This window comes from Lampetra fluviatilis, chromosome 69 (genome assembly GCF_964198595.1).
Source record: "Lampetra fluviatilis chromosome 69, kcLamFluv1.1, whole genome shotgun sequence".
Lineage (NCBI taxonomy): Eukaryota > Metazoa > Chordata > Hyperoartia > Petromyzontiformes > Petromyzontidae > Lampetra > Lampetra fluviatilis.
This window is the reverse complement of record NC_136343.1, coordinates 1,443,873-1,462,483: the sequence shown is the minus strand read 5'-3', so window position 1 is coordinate 1,462,483 and position 18,611 is coordinate 1,443,873. Positions and strand designations below refer to the sequence as shown.

At 51.0% G+C, this 18,611-nt stretch overlaps 1 protein-coding gene across 3 annotated transcripts; it reads left to right on the top strand.

Moving 5' to 3' along the window:
• LOC144952725 (E3 ubiquitin/ISG15 ligase TRIM25-like) lies at positions 1-16,446 on the top strand. Of its 3 annotated transcripts, XM_078883216.1 has the most exons (8): positions 11-67; positions 1,782-1,999; positions 9,821-10,458; positions 11,740-11,835; positions 13,225-13,458; positions 13,770-13,792; positions 14,067-14,161; positions 15,316-16,446. In XM_078883216.1, exons 3-8 carry the CDS (start codon positions 9,898-9,900, stop codon positions 15,864-15,866), a joined length of 1,560 nt encoding a protein of 519 aa, XP_078739342.1. In that variant the 5' UTR covers positions 11-67; positions 1,782-1,999; positions 9,821-9,897; the 3' UTR covers positions 15,867-16,446. The 3 variants fall into 3 exon arrangements, with proteins under 3 accessions (XP_078739340.1, XP_078739342.1, XP_078739341.1); XM_078883214.1 differs by lacking the exon at positions 1,782-1,999 and having other exon boundaries at positions 1-67; XM_078883215.1 differs by lacking the exons at positions 11-67; positions 1,782-1,999 and having other exon boundaries at positions 9,123-10,458.
• Positions 16,447-18,611: the final 2,165 nt, after the last annotated feature.

The following is an 18,611-nucleotide window of genomic DNA, read 5'->3' as shown; positions in this document are numbered from 1 at the left end:
TTCGGTTTGAGTTTCCCGCTCCTAATTGTTGACGAAGTCGCCTCGCTTCCTGCGGATCCTCATCGCCGTGAGTCCCCCCCTCACAGCCGTCTTTGTCTTCCTCACCCCCCCCTACGAGAGAGCGACAGACAAAGAAGCCCCTCCCCCGTCAAAAGGCCGAGGCGTTTAAACCACCCCCTGAGGCGATGCCGCGAGAGACACCGCCCCTCGGATAGAATCCGTACCGGCCGAGGCGCGAGGTGCTCGGTAGGCCGGCCTAGGCCGATGCCGGTCACGCTCGGTCGGCGGCGGTGGGAGGGAAATTAAAAACAACTTTAATAACGTTTCATTTAATATCTACTCCTATTGATATTTGCGACGTTGAGGTGGTGGTGGGGGGGAGTTTAAGCGGCTAGCGACTGATGGTGTGAGAGTGAGGCGCTGTGTGCGAGTGATCCACACGCGTGCACTGCTGCTCTCTCTACACACACAGCTTGCTGCTGTTTGTAGACAATCTGTTGAGTGATTTGTTTACTTCTCCTGTACGCTGCCCCTCCCGTCGTGTCTTGTGCGCGCGTTGTGTGTTTGTTGTTGTAACGTTCTGACCCCCGTGGCCCCCGACTGGACACCTGTGATGAAAGAGTTTCAGAGCTTTTCGGATTCCTCCTGGAGCATAAATGCAGATTCTGGTGCTTAGAGACCCATACATAGACACATACAGAAACCCACAGAGACCCACAGAGACCCATACTCAGTCCCATAGAGACCCACATATCCCTACATAGACCCGCAGAGTCCCATAGAGACCCATATTCAGAGACCCATACATATGTAGTGCTCGAACCGACACGACAGTTTCTTGTCTTTCCTCGTTACTTTATTCCGCGTATATTGTTCCACATCTCTCCTGTCAATGCCACTCAATGTTCCTCCGCTCACACCGACCCACAACTCTTCTCCTCGCTCGCTCGCTGCGTTCCGTTGGCCTCGCTCGCTCCCCTCTACTCCTCCGTCGACTCTCCTCTCTGCTCTCTCTCTCTCCAACTCGGCTGCTCTGTATCAGCTCCGCCGTCCCACTCAGTCGTAACTACACCAGTTCTCCTTCCATGCTCCAGCCGCTTCCTACTCTCCGTCGTCTCTCTGTTGCTCTACGCTTCTCCACTGCTACCCTGCACTTCTCCACTGTTACCCTACTTCTCCACTGCTACCCTACACTTCTCCACTGTTACCCTACTTCTCCACTGCTACCCTACACTTCTCCACTGCTACCCTAGTTCTCCACTGCTACCCTACGCTATACTCACTCTGCTGCTCCGTCTCTCCATCTGTCTCTCCTCCCAGGCACGAACTCCCGTCTCACTCCACAACCCCTCACTTTATCCCTAAACCAATTAACACCTAATTAATCAAGCCATCCCCCACTCGCCCCCAGTCCCCGCTGCCACGTGGCGTTGTTTTTCCAGACACACCGGCGCCCTGCACCATTACCCCCTGCCACCTGCTATTACCCTTAACCATCACGCCACCTTAATTTGGACAACAACAACGACCAGCCAATCAGAGCCCTGTGTCCTCACTTGCCCTCACTGTCCGCCGCGTGCGAGCACACCGACCCAGCGCGTGACGCGTATCTCAAGCACTACATCACCCCCCCCCCCCATGTTTAAAGAATTAGCTATCCCGTCTAAGCATAACGCGTCACGCGGCAACACACAACAACCCTTACACAATCCCCCCCCTTGACAAGGCAACACAATTTCTACGCTACATAATGTCATGAAAAATTTACTCTTCGGGAGCAGGTTCCCGCAGCCGGCTCATCACCCCGGCCCGGGTGAACAGGGGACATGGGCGGGGGGCATCTCTCCTTGAGCGCGGGGTATCGTCCTGCCCGAAACGTGCACCTCTCCTCGTCGCACCGGCCGCTCCCCGGCAAGACTGCATGCTGTTCGCCTACGTCCCGGGGCGGCCCCTGACTCAAAAATGGTGATCCTGCAGACACGGGGGGTAAACTGCTGAGGTGCGTTCTCCCGTCACTGGACAGTACGCTCGTCGGACACATCCAATACAGATCGTTCCAGGATGGGAGCTGACGCATCATAAGGCAACACATATTTCTTCAACCGCGACGGGTGAACATGCCACAATCGGCGACTGCACCAAATTTGTACACTCTGGTCCCTTCGAACCTCCACAATATGAACGGGACCCTACCAGGGCCGATGGAATTTCGGTGATGTGTCCACTGGCACCATAGGACAATGCAACCAAGCCCTGTCTCCCACTTGTCATGGCTCCTGCGGAGGCTGTGTACCGTGCAAGCGCTCATTATCTGCCTGCCTCCGCTCCGTTTTTCCCAGTGAGGCCTCCCTAGCCTCTTTCAGACAGTCCAATGCCTCTTTCATGGGGACAGGCACCGCTGATAACTTTCCTTTAGTTTTTACCCCCAGCTTGACCAGGGCCGGGGCCTACGGTTCACGACCGTACATCAAATAGAAGGGTGAATACCCCGTTGAGGCGTGCGGGGCTAATCTATAAGCGGCCAGCGCCGCCGCAACATGTAGATCCCAATCTGTTTGAGCCGAATTAACCTGCTGGCACAACATAGACGTCAACGTCCTATGAAGACGCTCAACCATCCCGTCTGTTTGCGGGTGGTACGGGGACGTCTGAATTTTCCTCGTACCCAATGCGTCACACACTTCCTTCAACAGGCGGGAAGAAAATGTTTTGCCCTGATCAGTAAGCAGGTGCTCCGGAGCACCCTTATCAAAAACATAACCCTGCAGAAAGGCCTCCGCGATCGATCCTGCCGATTGGTCTACTTGTGGCCATGCCATAGGCCACCAAGTGAGGTTCTCAACCCCCACCAGCAACGGGAAATGGTCCCAAAATATCCAGGGCGACAATTTTGTTTACCCGTGAAACGCGTATCGATTGCAACGGTACTCGATATGGTTGCGCCGGCGCCTTCCGCCGTGCGCACTCGTGACAGGCCTTAACGTACAAATGAACATTGTTCTGCAACCCCGGCCAGTAAAAATCGTTACTCAAGGTCAGCGCGGTTTTCTTTTCACCCAAGTGCATCAACCGCTCGTGTGCGTCACGAATAAGTTTTCCCCTCAAGCACAGTGGCACAACAATACAAAATTTCTGCAACATGACATCCCACCTCACTAGGAGGTTATCTATGAGCCGAAGGAAGGCCCGATCCTCCAACTCTTTGGAACGGGAGGCCCGAAGCCTCATTCTGGTAAGTGAAGAATCTTTCGCCTGTAAGCGCGCCCAACAATCCCGTGACAATCCAAGCAACCCGGGCTCTTTAGCAGGGGCCCCGTGAACTGGGCTCGAATCGGCTGCAGCGGCCATGGCCGGAATGCCCTGCAGCGGTAGACCGCAGCGATCCTTCGGTACATCTACACGAGCCTGACGGCTGAGGCAATCGGGACAGAGCGTCCGCATTGACATGAAGCGTCCCTTTCCTGTGCTGGACCGTAAAGGAGTTTCCCTGCAGGACCTCAAGCCACCGGGCCATTTGCCCTGAGGGTTGATCGATCCGCAAGGAGTACTGCAGTGCTGCGTGGTCAGTGCGGACCAAGAATTTCCTTCATATTCTTAGGTTTTTTCGGTAAAGTCACGTAGGTAAAACATCAAAATTAATGAAAATAAAATAAAATAAAACAAATCACGACGTTTCGGAGGCAACACAAGTCTCTGTCATCAGGTGGGACCGTCACAGCCGAATTAACTGCATCAAGTGAGGCAATGATTCAAGATGTAATCCCTTATAAGCAAGTTGAAGGGGGGAGGAGAGGGGGGTGGGGAGCTCATCAGAATGTGGTAGCCAATGAATGGAACGTATCGTGTGGGAGGGGGGCGGGGCTCAAAGACAGCACGGAGTGCTAAGTACAACGCATCGGGAGGGGGAGGGGGGGGGCGGGGCCAAAAAAAATGGACGACGGCTTGGACGCGGTTGCTGCTGCACACGCCAATGTGTTGGCCCCGCCCCCCCCTCCCCCTCCCGATGCGTTGTACTTAGCACTCCGTGCTGTCTTTGAGCCCCGCCCCCCTCCCTCCCGATACGTTCCATTCATTGGCTACCACATTCTGATGAGCTCCCCCCCCCTCTCCTCCCCTTTTCAACTTGCTTATAAGGGATTACATCTTGAATCATTGCCTCACTTGATGCAGCTAATTCGGCTGTGACAGTCCCACCTGATGACGGAGACTTGTGTTGCCTCCGAAACGTCGTGATTTTTGTTTTATTTTATTTTCATTAATTTTGATGTTTTACCTACGTGACTTTACCGAAAAAACCTAAGAATATGAATCCTTGCAGTCACGAAAGCTTCAAATCTAGAAAGAATTCCCTTCCGTACAAATACGGCCGATACAACTGCATGAAGTGTACAATCGCCAACAATTCCCTGCGCGTTACACAATATCTCTGCTCCGCCGGAGACAGCACACGGCTGCCGTATGCAACAATTCTTTCCACCCCCTTGATGCCCGTATCACTGGGATCAGTATCCAGAATAAACATCTCTCCAAAATTTGGATATCCGAGCGGCGGTGCGTCTGCTAAAGCGTCCCGAAGCATTTCAACGAACGCTGTTCCTCATCACCCCATAGGAACTTTTTACCCTTAGCGGTCAGTGTATGCAGTGGCCTCGCAATCGTGGCAAAATCCTTGACAAATCGACGGTAGCACGACGCAAATCCCACGAAGCTACGCACCTCCGACACTGTTTTCGGCACTGGCCATGTGCGTACACAACTCGTTTTCTCCGGGTCAGTGGCGACTCCCGCCTCGCTGACAACATGACCCAAATATTTGACAGACGTTCTCAACAAATGGCATTTTTGGGGTTTAAATTTCAAATTGGCGTCCCGTACCTGGCCAAACACAGCTCGCAGTCGTTGCAAATGCCCTTCAAAATCCTTACTGAACACAATGACGTCGTCAAACATGCCTCCTACTGCAATCCGGACAATACAAGTTACATTAATCGTTGAAAGGTGGCTGGCGCGGAGTGCAGACCCATCGGAAGCACTTTAAAATGGAACAACCCCTGCGGCGTTCAAAATGCTGTCTTCGGTTTAGATTCCTCATCCAAGGGCAATTGCCAAAAGCCCGATAAGAGGTCAAGAGTAGAAAAAAATGTTGCACCGGACAAGGCGTCCAACGAGTCATCAATGCGCGGGAGCGGGTATGCATCCGCCACCAAAATCTTATTTAGTTTACGATAATCGACACAAAATCGCAGGGAACCATCTCATTTCTTAACCAATACAATTGGAGCCCCCCACCGTTTTCCGAATACAATCCTTCTCCAGCGGGCTCACACGATGAGAATTGAAGCGAATCGGAGGTGCATCTCTAGTACCAATGTGATGCCTCAATAGGGACGTGCAACCGACATCATATTTCCTCGAGCTAAAAACGTCCTTAAACTCCAAAAGCAGACTCCGAAGACGCGACCACTGCTCGGGTGTCAAATCATTATTACATTCGTACAAACCCGGGAACCAGCCCGGTTCCTCATCATCCCGTGGCAGCGCACTTCCTTCCCCTGCTGCCAAGCACGCATCCCCATCTGAGTTCCGTGGCGCCGACGCGTACGCTAACGTAGTCCTTTCCTGAATAACAACCGACTCGTGCCCCGTATTAACAATCTGAATAAATGGTTCGCAATTTGCCGGCACCATCGTAAAAGCTCCGACCAAGGAGGGCGTCCGTGCCACGGCGTTCGACGGCGTCAACAAAATACCTTCCCCCAGGTTATCCAATGGCAGGCCCTTTTTCAAGCATAATGGCACAAGCATCTACGTCGCAGACGGAACGCGCACTGTGCGACTAACCACCGCCTGCACCACGGCGTTAACATGAGCAAATTTAGATGGAGTTCCCAGAAATTTAAGGCACTTCCCCGATGGCAATTCCAAACGTCCCCTCTTAATTGAGATCTTAATGGGCATCTTTTGCAAAAAATCTGTGCCCAACAAACATGGCACGGCCAGAACAGTTGAAACCAAAATGTATCCCGTTACACACACCTCCCCAACTTGAATCGTTGAAAGCACGCGACCCAAAATTCCCAAACTGCCCCCATTTGCTGCTATCCACGGGCCATCCACTGGTTCCAAAGCCTGGGGCGAGGTTGGCAATAACCGAAAAGTTTGCAAGGAAATGAGGGTCGCAGAAGCCCCTGTATCGACAAGAACTCTAACCTGTACCCCTTGAACAAGCGCCATTACATCCGACGAACCCGGCGCAGCTCCCAAAACACAATGAGCCAACGCACCCCATACAGCATTTCCGTGTGAATCATACGAAGGGGGATTTACAGTGTGTGGTGTCGCGGATGGGTGAGGTGAAGGATACGGCCATGTATTAAATGTGTCACGACTCGCCTGTTGTTCCTGGAATGGGGAGAATCCGCGGTTATAGTCTCCCGACGTCCTCGGGAAGACGCCTCTCCGTCTCCAGCAGTCCCGTGCGAAGTGTCATCGACGCCCGCACTCGTAGCATGTCAGCGGGGCACCACGTCCGTACGTCCCGGGGCGGCGAGGCAGGCTCACGAGGGGCCGTGCGGCCGCTGCCACCAGCGACCCCGGCTCCTCCAACTCTGACGGGCCCCCGGCCGCGCCGGCGCATACCACCGGAGGCTGTGCCGTCATCGCCGCTGGTTCGTCGCGAAGATCCAGGTTGGCTTGGATGTTCCTGGCGATCTGCAAAGACGACCCGTTGTTCTCGCTGTTGCTGGGAAGTGAAAGGACAACCCGTAGCTCCTTCGCCATCAGCAACAGTTTTTCCTGGGCCAAGGAGTCAAGGGCGGCATGGTCCACTGCCGGGTAAGCCGCTTGGCCAAGGGTCAACAGCGCACTGCGGTACGCGAGTGGAGATTCCGTCTCCACCCGCCGTCTCAACTGAAACTTGTGCTTGGCGACCGAATGCGGCTCGTAAATGTCCTGCATTGCCGCGAATGTCTTCGTCAATGACGAGCGAACTTGCACAGAGAAGCCGTAGAACGCCGCCAGCGCATCGTCGTCCAGGGCCGTCGGCAGGGCCCGTAAAGCGTCACCCGAGTGACTCGTACGCTGCTCGAAACCGTCGTGTAAATGCCGTCCAGTCGCCAACTTTCACATCGACACGTTCCACATGCAGCCGGCGCCGTGAGCTCGGAGTCGGCAACCCTGGTGCCTCATCGACATCCAGCTCCACTCCAGGCGTATCGGGAGACACAGCATCGCCGCCGGCCTCCGCAGGTGTGGCGAGCTTGTGTGGCGGCTGATCCAATCCCGTCGGCGCCTCCCGTATTATTAGCATGAATTGTTCGAACTCCTTCGCAAGCGCCGCCATCCTGGCCTCCCACTCAGCCATCACAGCTCTCCATACGTGAGGCGGGCTTGGTTCGTCATCGTCGTCCGAGTCGCCCTCCTCCTGCGGAGGCGCCCCATCAGCCAGGTCCGTCGGGGGAGCGGGAGCTTCCAGCCCTGACGGGGGTATCACGTCTGCATCGCTGCTGTCGGCCGACGAGCTCACCGGTACGTTCTTCCTCTTTGTAACTTTCTTTGACATGTCGGCGCGGTTCTTTAATCACCTCTGACGCCAGTTGTAGTGCTCAAACCGACGCGACAGCTTCTTGTCTTTTCTCGTTACTTTATTCCGCGTATATTATTCCACATCTCTCCCGTCAATGCCGCTCAATGTTCCTCCGCTCACACCGACCCATAACTCTTCATCAACACCGCTCAATGTTCCTCCGCTCACACCGACCCACAACTCTTCTCCCCGCTCGCTCGCCGTATTCCGTTGGCCTCGCTCGCTCCCCTCTACTCCTCCGTCGACTCTCCTCTCCTCTCTCTCTTTCCAACTCGGCTGCTCTGTATTAGCTCCGCCATCCCACTCCGTCATAACTACACCAGTTCTCCTGCCACGCTCCAGCCGCTTCCTATTCTTCGTCTCTCTGTTGCTCTACGCTACTCCACTACTACCCTACACTTTTACACTGCTACCCTACTTCTCCACTGCTACCCTACGCTATACTCACTCTGCTGCTCCGTCTCTCCATCTGTCTCTCCTCCCAGACACGACCTCCCGTCTCACTTTACAACCCCTCACTTTATCCCTAAACCAATTAAACCTTAATTAATCAAGCCATCCCGCGCGACGCCACTCGCCCCCAGCCCCCGCTGCCATGTAAGCGTTGTTTTTCCAGACACACCGGCGCCACTCTCCGAAAACAACCCCTCTCGCCCAATCAGCGCCCTGCACCCTTAATTACCCCCTGCCACCTGCTAGCACCCTTAACCATCGCGCCACCTTAATTTGGACAACAACAACGACCAGCCAATCGGCGCCCTGTGTCCTCACTTGCCCTCACTGTCCACCGTGTGCGCGCACACCGACTCAGCGCGTGACGCGTATCTCAAGCACTACACATATGTAGTGTGGTGTTTATTCACACGGACAACTTCGTCTTTTTCTCCTTTGTCACTTTGTTTGCAGCATCCCACACGGATGCTCCTCGCGTTCAACACCACATACTCCTGTCGCAATCTCTCCCTCTCTTCCTCGGCTAGCCTGCTACTTCGAGCTTATTCTCTCTCGCTCCGCTAGCCTGTTACTCCCCACTTTTCTAAGCTGTCATGGACTCTCGTTCGCGCTGTATCTCCACTAACTTCTCACCCCGCTAGCCTATCACACTCAGACTAAAGATTATGCTCGCCTCTCCGCTAGCCTGTCCACCCGCACCTCCAACACAGGGGAGCTTTGTCTCTGCACGACACAGAGCAGTGAGCCGCAGCCACATGACTGAGTTGAAGGCAAGCAACTCCACAGGCGTCTCACAGCTCGAGAACTAGACACCCGACACATTGTTTAATTGTCTATGGTTCTTTCGATAAAGTCACATAGATCAAAGAAAAAATATTAACAATAAAATAATGAAAATAAAGTGAATTAATCTTGATTTAATGCTTTCATGACAGCAGGAATCTATACTCTTTGGTTCTTTAGGTAAAGTCACTACTAGAAAAAAAACAATACAATTAAAATTATTTTTTATTCACTATACTCTTTGGTTATTTCGGTATTGTAACTAAAGTCACTTTGTGACTTCACCGATAGAGCCATAGAATATGAATTCATTCAGTCAGGAAATTTTTATGTCAATTTTTCATTGTTTAATTAAGTAGTTTAACGATTTAAATAAGCAAGAAAAAGTGAAGCTGAAATATAAAATATCGTGGAACAGAGAGGGAGAGGCAACAGAATGAGAATATGTATTCATACTGGTGGAATCCGATGAGCTATAAAGCTCTTTTTCATAGAAGTCCAGTCGGCAGGTCAGAACGTTATAACAACAAGCAATACAACAACACGACAGGAGTGCAAAGTGTAGGAAAGGCAGATAAATTACTTAGAGACATTTATAGAAATAAACTACAAATATTTTGTTTTATCATACCAGATGAGACCCCACTGAACTATTAGATATTTTTTCAGACGCGACCTGACCACAAATGATGGCTCAACGAGTTTACGAGAAGCGTTCCCCTCCAAGTTCAGTTGAGATGACGAGGTGAGTTGAGGAGATATTGAGGTGAGTTCAGATGAGGTGAGATGAGGTGAGGTGTGTGTGAGGATGAGGATTTGAGATGAGGCGACGTCACCGGAGTCTTTATTCAGCCACCCCTGGAGCAGAGGACTCTTACCGGTTTGTCTGTCAGCACAATCCAGGGCGTATCACGTGATATGGAAATTAAACCGGAAGTGTTTGTACTTCCCTTCCTCACATTCAGAAGGCTTGTTCCTGTGTTTCCGTCTCATACACAGCTAGCCACTGCCTGAGCTACAGCCAGAGACTGCCTGAGCTCCAACCAGCGCCTATCTCTGAGTGAAGCCACGGGGCCATGGCGAGTGCGGCTCCCAGTGGTAGCGAGGCTCCAGGGGAGTTGACCTGCCCCATCTGCCTGGACGCCTTCCGTTGCCCCAGCACGCTCAGCTGCGGCCACTCATTCTGCCTCAAGTGCGTGGAGGGCGCCTGGGATGTGGCCAAGTCCTTCTCCTGCCCGCAGTGCCGAGTGACCTTCCCTCAGAGGCCCCAGCTGAACAAGAGCGTCACGCTCGCCAACCTGGTGGAGCAGCGCAGTGCCGCAGATGAATTGGTCACCGTGGTCTTGTGTGACTTTTGCAACGATGGCACGACTGCTGCCTCCAACACCTGCCTCAAGTGTGATATATCCTACTGTGCGACTCATGTAAAGCCTCATCAGGAGAACCCGAAGTTAAGTAGCCACATTCTGGTGGATCCAGGTACGAATCTTGAAGAACGCAAATGCAAGAAACACAGAAAGAAGATCAAGTTTTACTGCCGACAGGACGAGAGCTTGGTCTGCACAACCTGCATCATCGCAGGAGACCACGAGGGTCACGATGTGGCTACGCTGGAGGATGAGCACAAGACACGGGAGGTGAGACGGTCTGCGTGTGTGAGTGGGAGCCCCTCCTGCGTGAAGTCATCATTTTCAAGTACTAACGGAGCAATAATATCCAACTAAATATTGTAATATTCCTCTCTCGGCTTTCCATTGTTTCTTAGCATTTTAACAACCTTGATTTAATATAAAGTATTCTGAGGTTGTCATAGTGCAGAAATAATACGAAAACATGTTATCAATCCTGTTATCTGACATGTATAAATGTGCTTTATTAAACTAAAGGACTTTAATGCGTACAATGTTTTCTCAAAATTACGTGAGTGCATAGACCGTGGTTTGTATGCAAAAAGTGGTTTGTGGTAGAGAGAAGCATTCCCCAAAATGAAAACGAAATGTAAAATGACTGGGACTGCGTGAACCGCAGTGCTCACTGCTTGGTAGCCTCGTGCCGGTCTGTGCCAGTTTAGCGCCGCACCCTACAGCAGCTACCGGGTCACTGGGCTTGGCGTTCCAGAAATGTCGCGTGATTGTGACAGATCAAGTATTTTCTGACCGTATTTATATTTTCATCAATATGCTCTCTACCGAATTTCTCCGACACTCAACAGTGACATTGCAGCCCTTCCTTGTGCCATGTAAAACTAAACTAAAACTTTTTTATTTTAGCAGATGAAGCTCACTGAGCTATGTAGCTCTTTTTCAGAAGCAAACTTGGCAACAAATGACAGCTCAAAGAAGTGGCTTATCATGTCCAAATTCATAGCAGCCAAATACTCTAAATGCACGTTTCTAAATGTAGAGGGAAAATCGGAGGACGTGGACAAAAATCCATGCAACCATGGCGAGAACAAACTCCAAATATACAGGTGTCAGGTTGGGATCGAAACCACGACCTCTTGTATACCAAGCAAAGACAGATTAACATCTCACGGCGCCTTTTCCACCCACTGCTCAGGTAGCCTCACCCACTGCTCAGGGAGCAGTGGAGAGTGATTGGGTCCACAGGCTTAGGCTGCTGCGCATGCTATCCGAGCCCAGCTATACGTATGCTGAACTTCTTTCGCACGAAACGTAGCCAACAGTGCTTATCGGAGGTGCGGGGGAATGAAAACTAAACGCAAAATGCTGCAGGAGGCGATTGAACTCCTCATGAAATCGGTTTCCTGCAGCGCTCGCTCCCCCAGCCTCCATTGCTGCACAAGGTCGCAGCAGCCTGGAGATGGAACCGTCACTGTGGAGGGGTCCGTGTGGAGCGGGGGTGAGTGGGGGCGCTCAGAGAGTGAGTGGAGTCTCCCCTGGTGACGTCTCTCACAGAAACAAGTGGGAGAGGAGACGCGGGCGGTGGAGGAGAAGAGGAGGGAGGCGGAGGAGTCCATAAAGCGGATGGAGGCCGCTCACAGGGACGTGCAGGTAACCCTGTCTGGACTGGACCCTGTGACCTCGTAACTCCACCCTGAGTAGGGTTTGTGATGGAGGACAACTCCATTCATCCACGTGGACTTCCATTGGCTCTGAACACATCGTGGGACTAAAGACACAACGGTCAATGCGCCTCAATACCCAGGACGAGCAAAGAAGTGGTTCTCATCTCCAATGAGGAACTGGATCAGTCGTAAAAATTCCACATTCTTAGGATGGGAGACCAATATCCCCATGTGAACTGCCACTTCATCTTTTGATACATATCTGTCTATTCTGGCCAGATGAGGTGGCACATACCTGTTATCCAGTACATTGGTGGCAGGGTTCACATTATATATGTTTACAATATGCATCGCATTGTGCTTTGAACCCAAGTCACCTGAGATCATCTCCCAGCGATGACTAACATCAGTAGCGAGAAATATCTGTAAAGCCATAACCACGCAATACACTGAATGCACGCAGTGTGCTTTGTACAATGTGCATATTCACGTAACCTATTCACAAAGTACACTCCCATTCAGTTTGAATTTAAAAAGAGAATCCAACAAAGCACAGAGACACTTCGAGGTAAGGTCACCAAGTTGCATATCCAGTTCTCATCGGTGCACCAATCTTATCACTGCTCAGTCACGAAACCCAGCTCTCGTGTCCAGTCCCAGCTGGGCTTGTTTTGTGGTAGGAATACAGCTTGGAAGCATTACACACACCTTGCGCAACTCTCTGAAAAGATGGGGTTCATATTTAGTTATTATTTGAATTCCTTATTTTTCTCAGATTTGTGATTTACTATTTGCGATTGAGTCCTGTGTAATTTGCAGGGTTATGATAGGTGACAATTGTATTGTTAATTGGCTACTGAGACCGTGATGCACAGGAGGGGTTCATCCTCTATCAGGTCACCAGGGTTACAGGTCAAAACGTCCCCCATAGTGTGGGTTGCATACCCACAGTGGCAACCCTGTGGATTGACGTGAATGCATCTCGATGGGTCTCGATGGGTCTCGGTGTATCTCTGAGTGTCTCCATGGGTTTAGTATAATCCATAGTTTGGGTTGTATGACCACAGTCACACTGCCCTATATTGACTCAAATTAGTCTATATGCATCTCTATTTGTGTTCATGTGTCTCTGTGTTTCTCTATGGGTCTCTACATCTGAATCTCTATGTATCTCTATGGATCGCGAGGTATATCTTTGTGTTTTTATAGGTTTACTTTATTGCCCATAGTTTGCGTTGTGTGGCCACATTCGCTTGTACATTTATGATTCAGGAAAGAGTGGTGTAAACGCCACCTCCCTAAGACATAGATCAACTGTTGCAAGATTAACTCCTTCATTAATTAATTAATAAAAACAAACCACACGCCCTGGCAGGGATCGATGACCGGGGTGAGGCAGCGAATCCATGGCGAGTTCGCCCGCATGAGAGCAGCTCTGGACGAGGACGAGAAGGCGGCTCTGGCTCGTGCGGCCAAGAAGGAGCGCGAGCTGCTGACCCAGATCGAGAAGAACATCGCTCACTACCAGCGCGAGATCGGCGAGCTCCAGGCAGCAGCCACTCGTCTGGAGGTCCTAGCGCAGGAGAGGGACACGCTCGCCTTCCTGCAGGTGAGTGATGAGTCTCCGGTGTCACTATTTGCACAGAGCCATCGGCAGCGGCAGAGTTGAGGCTCCTGAATGAGGTTTTCACATCGACTGTGCTTTGTCACGCATGTCCTGAGCTTCTGCCCGGTCCTTGCGTGCCGTCATCCCCACTCACGATGATGTTTGCAATGTAAGTCATTGTTGGTGCTCATGAGGTCATAAGCCAAGACTTTGTGGTGTAAATTCCACCCGCGGTGTTGGAGTGGGAAATCCACTGATCCCATGGGAATGGAGGCAGAGTCACAGTAACGCACCTCTCTCTCTCTCTCCCACAGGGGCACCTGGAGGAGACACACAGGTACAGACGACGATCAATCACGACTCGACACACGACAACATGGGACTGAGTGCGAGGCGCGGACAGTGAGACACTGGCTGTGTGTGGGGATGCTGTGTGTGTGATGATGCTGTGAGTGGTGCTGCTGATTGTGATGATGCTGCGAGTGATGATGCTGTGTGGTTATGCTGTGAATGATTGTGATGTAAGTCGTAATGCTTTGTGTGATGATTGTGTATGTGATGGAGCTGTGATGATCCTGTGAGTGATGGCTGTGTCTTATCTGCTTTCACAGGACAGGACGGGCTACAGCAGATTCACCCTCAGCTTCCAGCCAAGAGGACATTGCCTCGCTTAAAGGCACCGAGGGAACTGTGGCCAAACTCCTGTGTGAGTTCTTCAGTGTGAAACATGGGTGATGGGGCCATCTTCACTATAAATGATCACCGTGTGTGTGTGCACGAGGTCGATTCAGCCTCATGCTTACCTGGTTTTGTGTAAACATCACCACTAGGGAGACAAAGGTGGTCGGGTGTGGTGCTGGCCACCCACCTCCTCGTGTGCCTTGCCCCAATGGTCTGTTGAGGATACACAGCGGATCTTTGTTTTTGTTCACAGCCCATTCCAGGACCCTACAGAACACAGCCACGAGACTAAGTGTGGTGTTCATGGGTAAATAATCAGCATTAAGAGTCAGGGGTAATTGTGATGTTGAGATGCAGTTTGTGCCTGTGAATGTATATGCATGTGTGTGTGGGGGGGAGCGGTGGTTTAGTGGTTAGCACACTGCACTACGAACCCAGTTACCTGGGTTTGATTACCCGCCATTGCTAACATCAGTGACAGGTGATATCCTATGAGGTCATGGGTCTCTACTAGGCAGTTTCAACCTCAAATGAGTTCCTGATGCTAATAATGGTCATAATGATGGTGATAGTGGTCATGATGAGGGTGGTGGTAATGATGTTTTTAGTGATAATGTGAGTTATGGGAATGGTGATAGCATTGGTGATGGTGTTGGTCGTGGTGATGGCAGTGATGGTCGTGGTGATTATAAAGAAGGTGACATTGGTGATAATATAGGTGGTGATGGTTGTGATGGTTTTGCTGATGGGGCTGATGGTAGTACTGATTATTGGTGATGGTGGTCATGGTAATGATGATGGTCATGATGGTTTTGATGGTCATTGTAATGGTTATAATGATGATGGTCGTGTTGGTGATGTTGGTGATAGTGATGAAGATGGTGGTGATGGGGATAGTTGTGTTGGGAGTGATGATGGTGGTGGTGATTGTTTGTAATGGTGCTAGTGGTGGTGATGATGGTTGTGATGTTGCTTATTGCGATAGTGATGTTGTTGATGTTCATAGTGTTGATGATGGTGGTGATGGTGATGTTTATATTGTCATTGATGAGGATGCTTGTGATGTTATTGTTGATGGTGAAGACGATGGTTGGTGATGGTGATGATGGTGATGGTGGTGATGGTGGATGATGGTGATGACGGTGTTTTGTAGTGGTGTTGTCATCGCTGTTGTCACAGATGGACGCACACCGACTCTGGACACAAACTCAGCTTATAACGAACTCCAGATCTCCTCGGATCTCAGGACGATGACGTGGACCCTTGCCTCCCAGGGTCGCCCCGATCACCCACACCGGTTTGATGGCTGTGTACAAGCCCTGTGCTGTGAGTGCTTCTCGTCGGGCCACCACTACTGGGAGGTGGACGTGGGGGACGCGCGGCGGTGGCGGGTTGGAGTCGCCTACGGGACGATCCCACGGAAAGGGAGTGGTGCTGCACAGCTGCTGGGAGGGAGCGACGCGTCCTGGTGTTTACGGAAATATGATGACAACTTCTCAGTGGTTCATGGTGGAGTGGAGACTGCACTGTCGGTGAGGGGGGCCCCCTCCCCCCGCAGAATCGGGCTTCACCTGCACTGGGAGGGGGGGCTCCTGGCGTTTTACCACGCCGACTCCATGGAGGTGATCCATGAGGTTCGGCAGAGATTCTCGCAGCCTCTCTACCCTGGGATGTGTGCGTGGTATGGTAATCAACCATTGAAGATCGTGGATCTGAGTTGTGCATCCTGAGGATGAAGAGAGATAAAAACCCAATAAATGGTGGAGAGGGGGATGGTGAGGAGAGGGCGAAGTGAGGGTGAGGGGAAGGTGGAACGAAGGGCGAGGTTAGGTTCAAGTTCAAGTTAATGTATTAGGTGTAGCCCTATGAGCCATTCGGCTCTTGAATCGGGTGCAACCGCAGCAAACAAAAAACAAAAACATGAACAAAAAACATCTTGAAGTGAATATGTGACTGAGTGCAAACAGAAATCCGAGAAAAGACGGCAAAACATTGCAGAAAAAAAATCACCGTACACCAACGCTGTGTGCAAAAATCCCAGTGGGATGCAAGTCAAACAACCAACAACAACCACAAGACAACTTAGATTAAGGCCATCCGTCTAACTTTGTACTACAACAAACAAACATGGCTAAATCAATATACTTTTCGAAATCACCAAAATAAAGCCATGAAAGCAATGAAACGGTGATCATAGGAACTGTGACGGAATTTTCACAATAAATGGCATAAACAACATGTAACCCAATAAACGGTGGAGAAGCGGGATGGTGAGGAGAGGGTGATGCGAGGGTGAGGGGAAAGTGGAACGGAGGGTGAGGTTAGGTGAGGGTGAGGGGAGGGTGAGGTGAAAATTGAGGGAAGGGAGAGGTGAGCATGGAGGGGTAGGGTGAGGGGGGAGGGTGAGGTTCAGGTTGGCGGACACGAGAGGTGTCGCCGGTGCAGAACAAATTGCAGGTTCGTGTGTCCGCTTCTTTGCCTGCAGTGCGCGCTTACGTCACCACGCCTCCTCATCGATGCGATTCACCATCAGCACAATCGTCACCATCACCAACATCATAATCACCATCAACAACAACAACCGCCATTCGCCACTAAGTGGCGGTGACGTCACCACGACGCTTGTGCCAGGCCATGTGCACCTTGAGGCCACGTAAAGTGTCGAACGCCCGCTGGCAGGAGGTCACGGCGCAGACCCAGATGCCACAGGTCGACTGAGACGACTGGCTGATGCACCACCTGTGCCCCCTACTGTGCCAACTTGTTGTTCTTTAGCCACCCGGCGCTCCACTTGTTGTTGTGAGCGTCACTCCTCCGCCTTCCGTTGTTGTTGGAGGGCGACTGCCTCCAACTGCCCAGCAGCATCCTTCACGAGCCTCCTCCACAGAGACCGATCTTGACACCGCTGGTTCCAGTCATCGGCAAGTCCACTCAGTTCCACGTCCTCTTGTACCACATCACTCAATCTCTTTTCTAGCCCGTGCCGCACCCATTTAGCCCCCTCGATCCGGCCGAACAATAGCTGTTTAGGCATGCGATGGCTGGGCAGGCGGTCTACATGGCCCAGCCAACGCAGCCTTGCCTGCCGTAGGAGCTCAACGATGGGGCCTTGTCCAGATCTTTCAAGGATTTGTGAGCTCACACAATCCAGCCTGGTTAAACCCAGGATGGATCGTAGGCAGGCCAGCCTAAATTTTTACAATTGGCGAAGATGCTCCATTAGGGGGGTCCACGTTTCGCAAGCGTAGAGAAGGAAGGGAATGACTGTGGCCGAGAAGACCTGAAGCTTCGTGCGGAGCGAGAGACGCCACCTTCGTTGGTCCTAATATGCATCATGAGGGAAATGTGAGCATGAGGAAGACGACGTTTTTGCCACCCAATGGTGTGCAATGTACTGCTTGTCTATGAAAATACGCCGCATCTCATGATGCGTATTTCGACAAAAAATCCACAGACTACCTGCTGGATCTCCTCTCTGTTTCAAAGAACAAATTTGACCTAAGGTATTCGCTCATTTACCAGCTTCACATTCCCTATTGCTGTACAAATACTGGAGGAAGGGCCTTTGCTATTGATGCCCCCAGGGTCTGGAATGCTATTGCCAATAAACTGCAACTTGAATCACTACCTATGAGATCTTCACTCAAAACTGCTCTAGAGGAGTTGTACAACCCTAGCTGCCACTGCTATTCAGTGGCCTGAAATCAAATGTATCGCTCCGGATGACCGCTGCAAAGTAAGATCTTGTGTTTTGATTATAGTGTGCTAATCTTTAAAGATACATTGAAAAATGTTGATATTCCTACCGATACTCCTGCTGTTATGCAATGACTCATGCAGCCAGCTATGGTTGCAAAGTTTGCTCGTACATGTTTTGTGTATCGTTTATTGTTACATTGGAATCACAGTTCCTATGATTACTGCTGTTACATTGTTTTGTAGCTTTATTTTGGTGATTTCGAAAAGGTTCTGGTTTAGCCATATTTGTTTGTTGTAGTAAATAGTTACACTGATAATCTAAATCGTCTCATGGTTATTATTGTTTGACTTGCATCCCATCGGGATTCTTGCACACAGCATTGATATGCGGTGCTTTATCTGGAAGACTTTGCTGTTTTTTCCTGGATTTTTCTGTTGCACGTAATCACTTTCAGATGTTTCTTGTTCATGTTTTTATTTGTTGCGGTTGCACCCGATTCAAGAGCCGAATGGCTCGCAGGGCTATACCTAATAAATGAACTGAACTGAAGTTAGCTCCCACACAGCGTTACGTAACTAATGAAAAGATAATGCCGCTTGACTGATTCGGAGTGAGACCTCTGCTGTTAAACTGGAGCCGGTCATGAGCACACTGCCCAGGTATAAGAAACTCTACACTCTCTCCACAACTGCCCCATCACCAATTGAGAGTTGTGGGGGTGGAGTGTCCGATGGTACAAAATACTCAGACAGGTGCTTAGTTTTGGTGGGGATGA

Excerpts from the sequence above, each read along its gene's own strand:
- LOC144952725 (XM_078883214.1), top strand. The coding sequence starts at position 9,898 with ATGGCGAGTGCGGCTCCCAGTGGTAGCGAGGCTCCAGGGGAGTTGACC. Across the intron at positions 11,836-13,224 it reads CCGCTCACAGGGACGTGCAG|GGATCGATGACCGGGGTGAG; the intron begins GTAACCCTGTCT and ends ACGCCCTGGCAG. Across the intron at positions 13,459-13,769 it reads ACACGCTCGCCTTCCTGCAG|GGGCACCTGGAGGAGACACA; the intron begins GTGAGTGATGAG and ends TCTCTCCCACAG.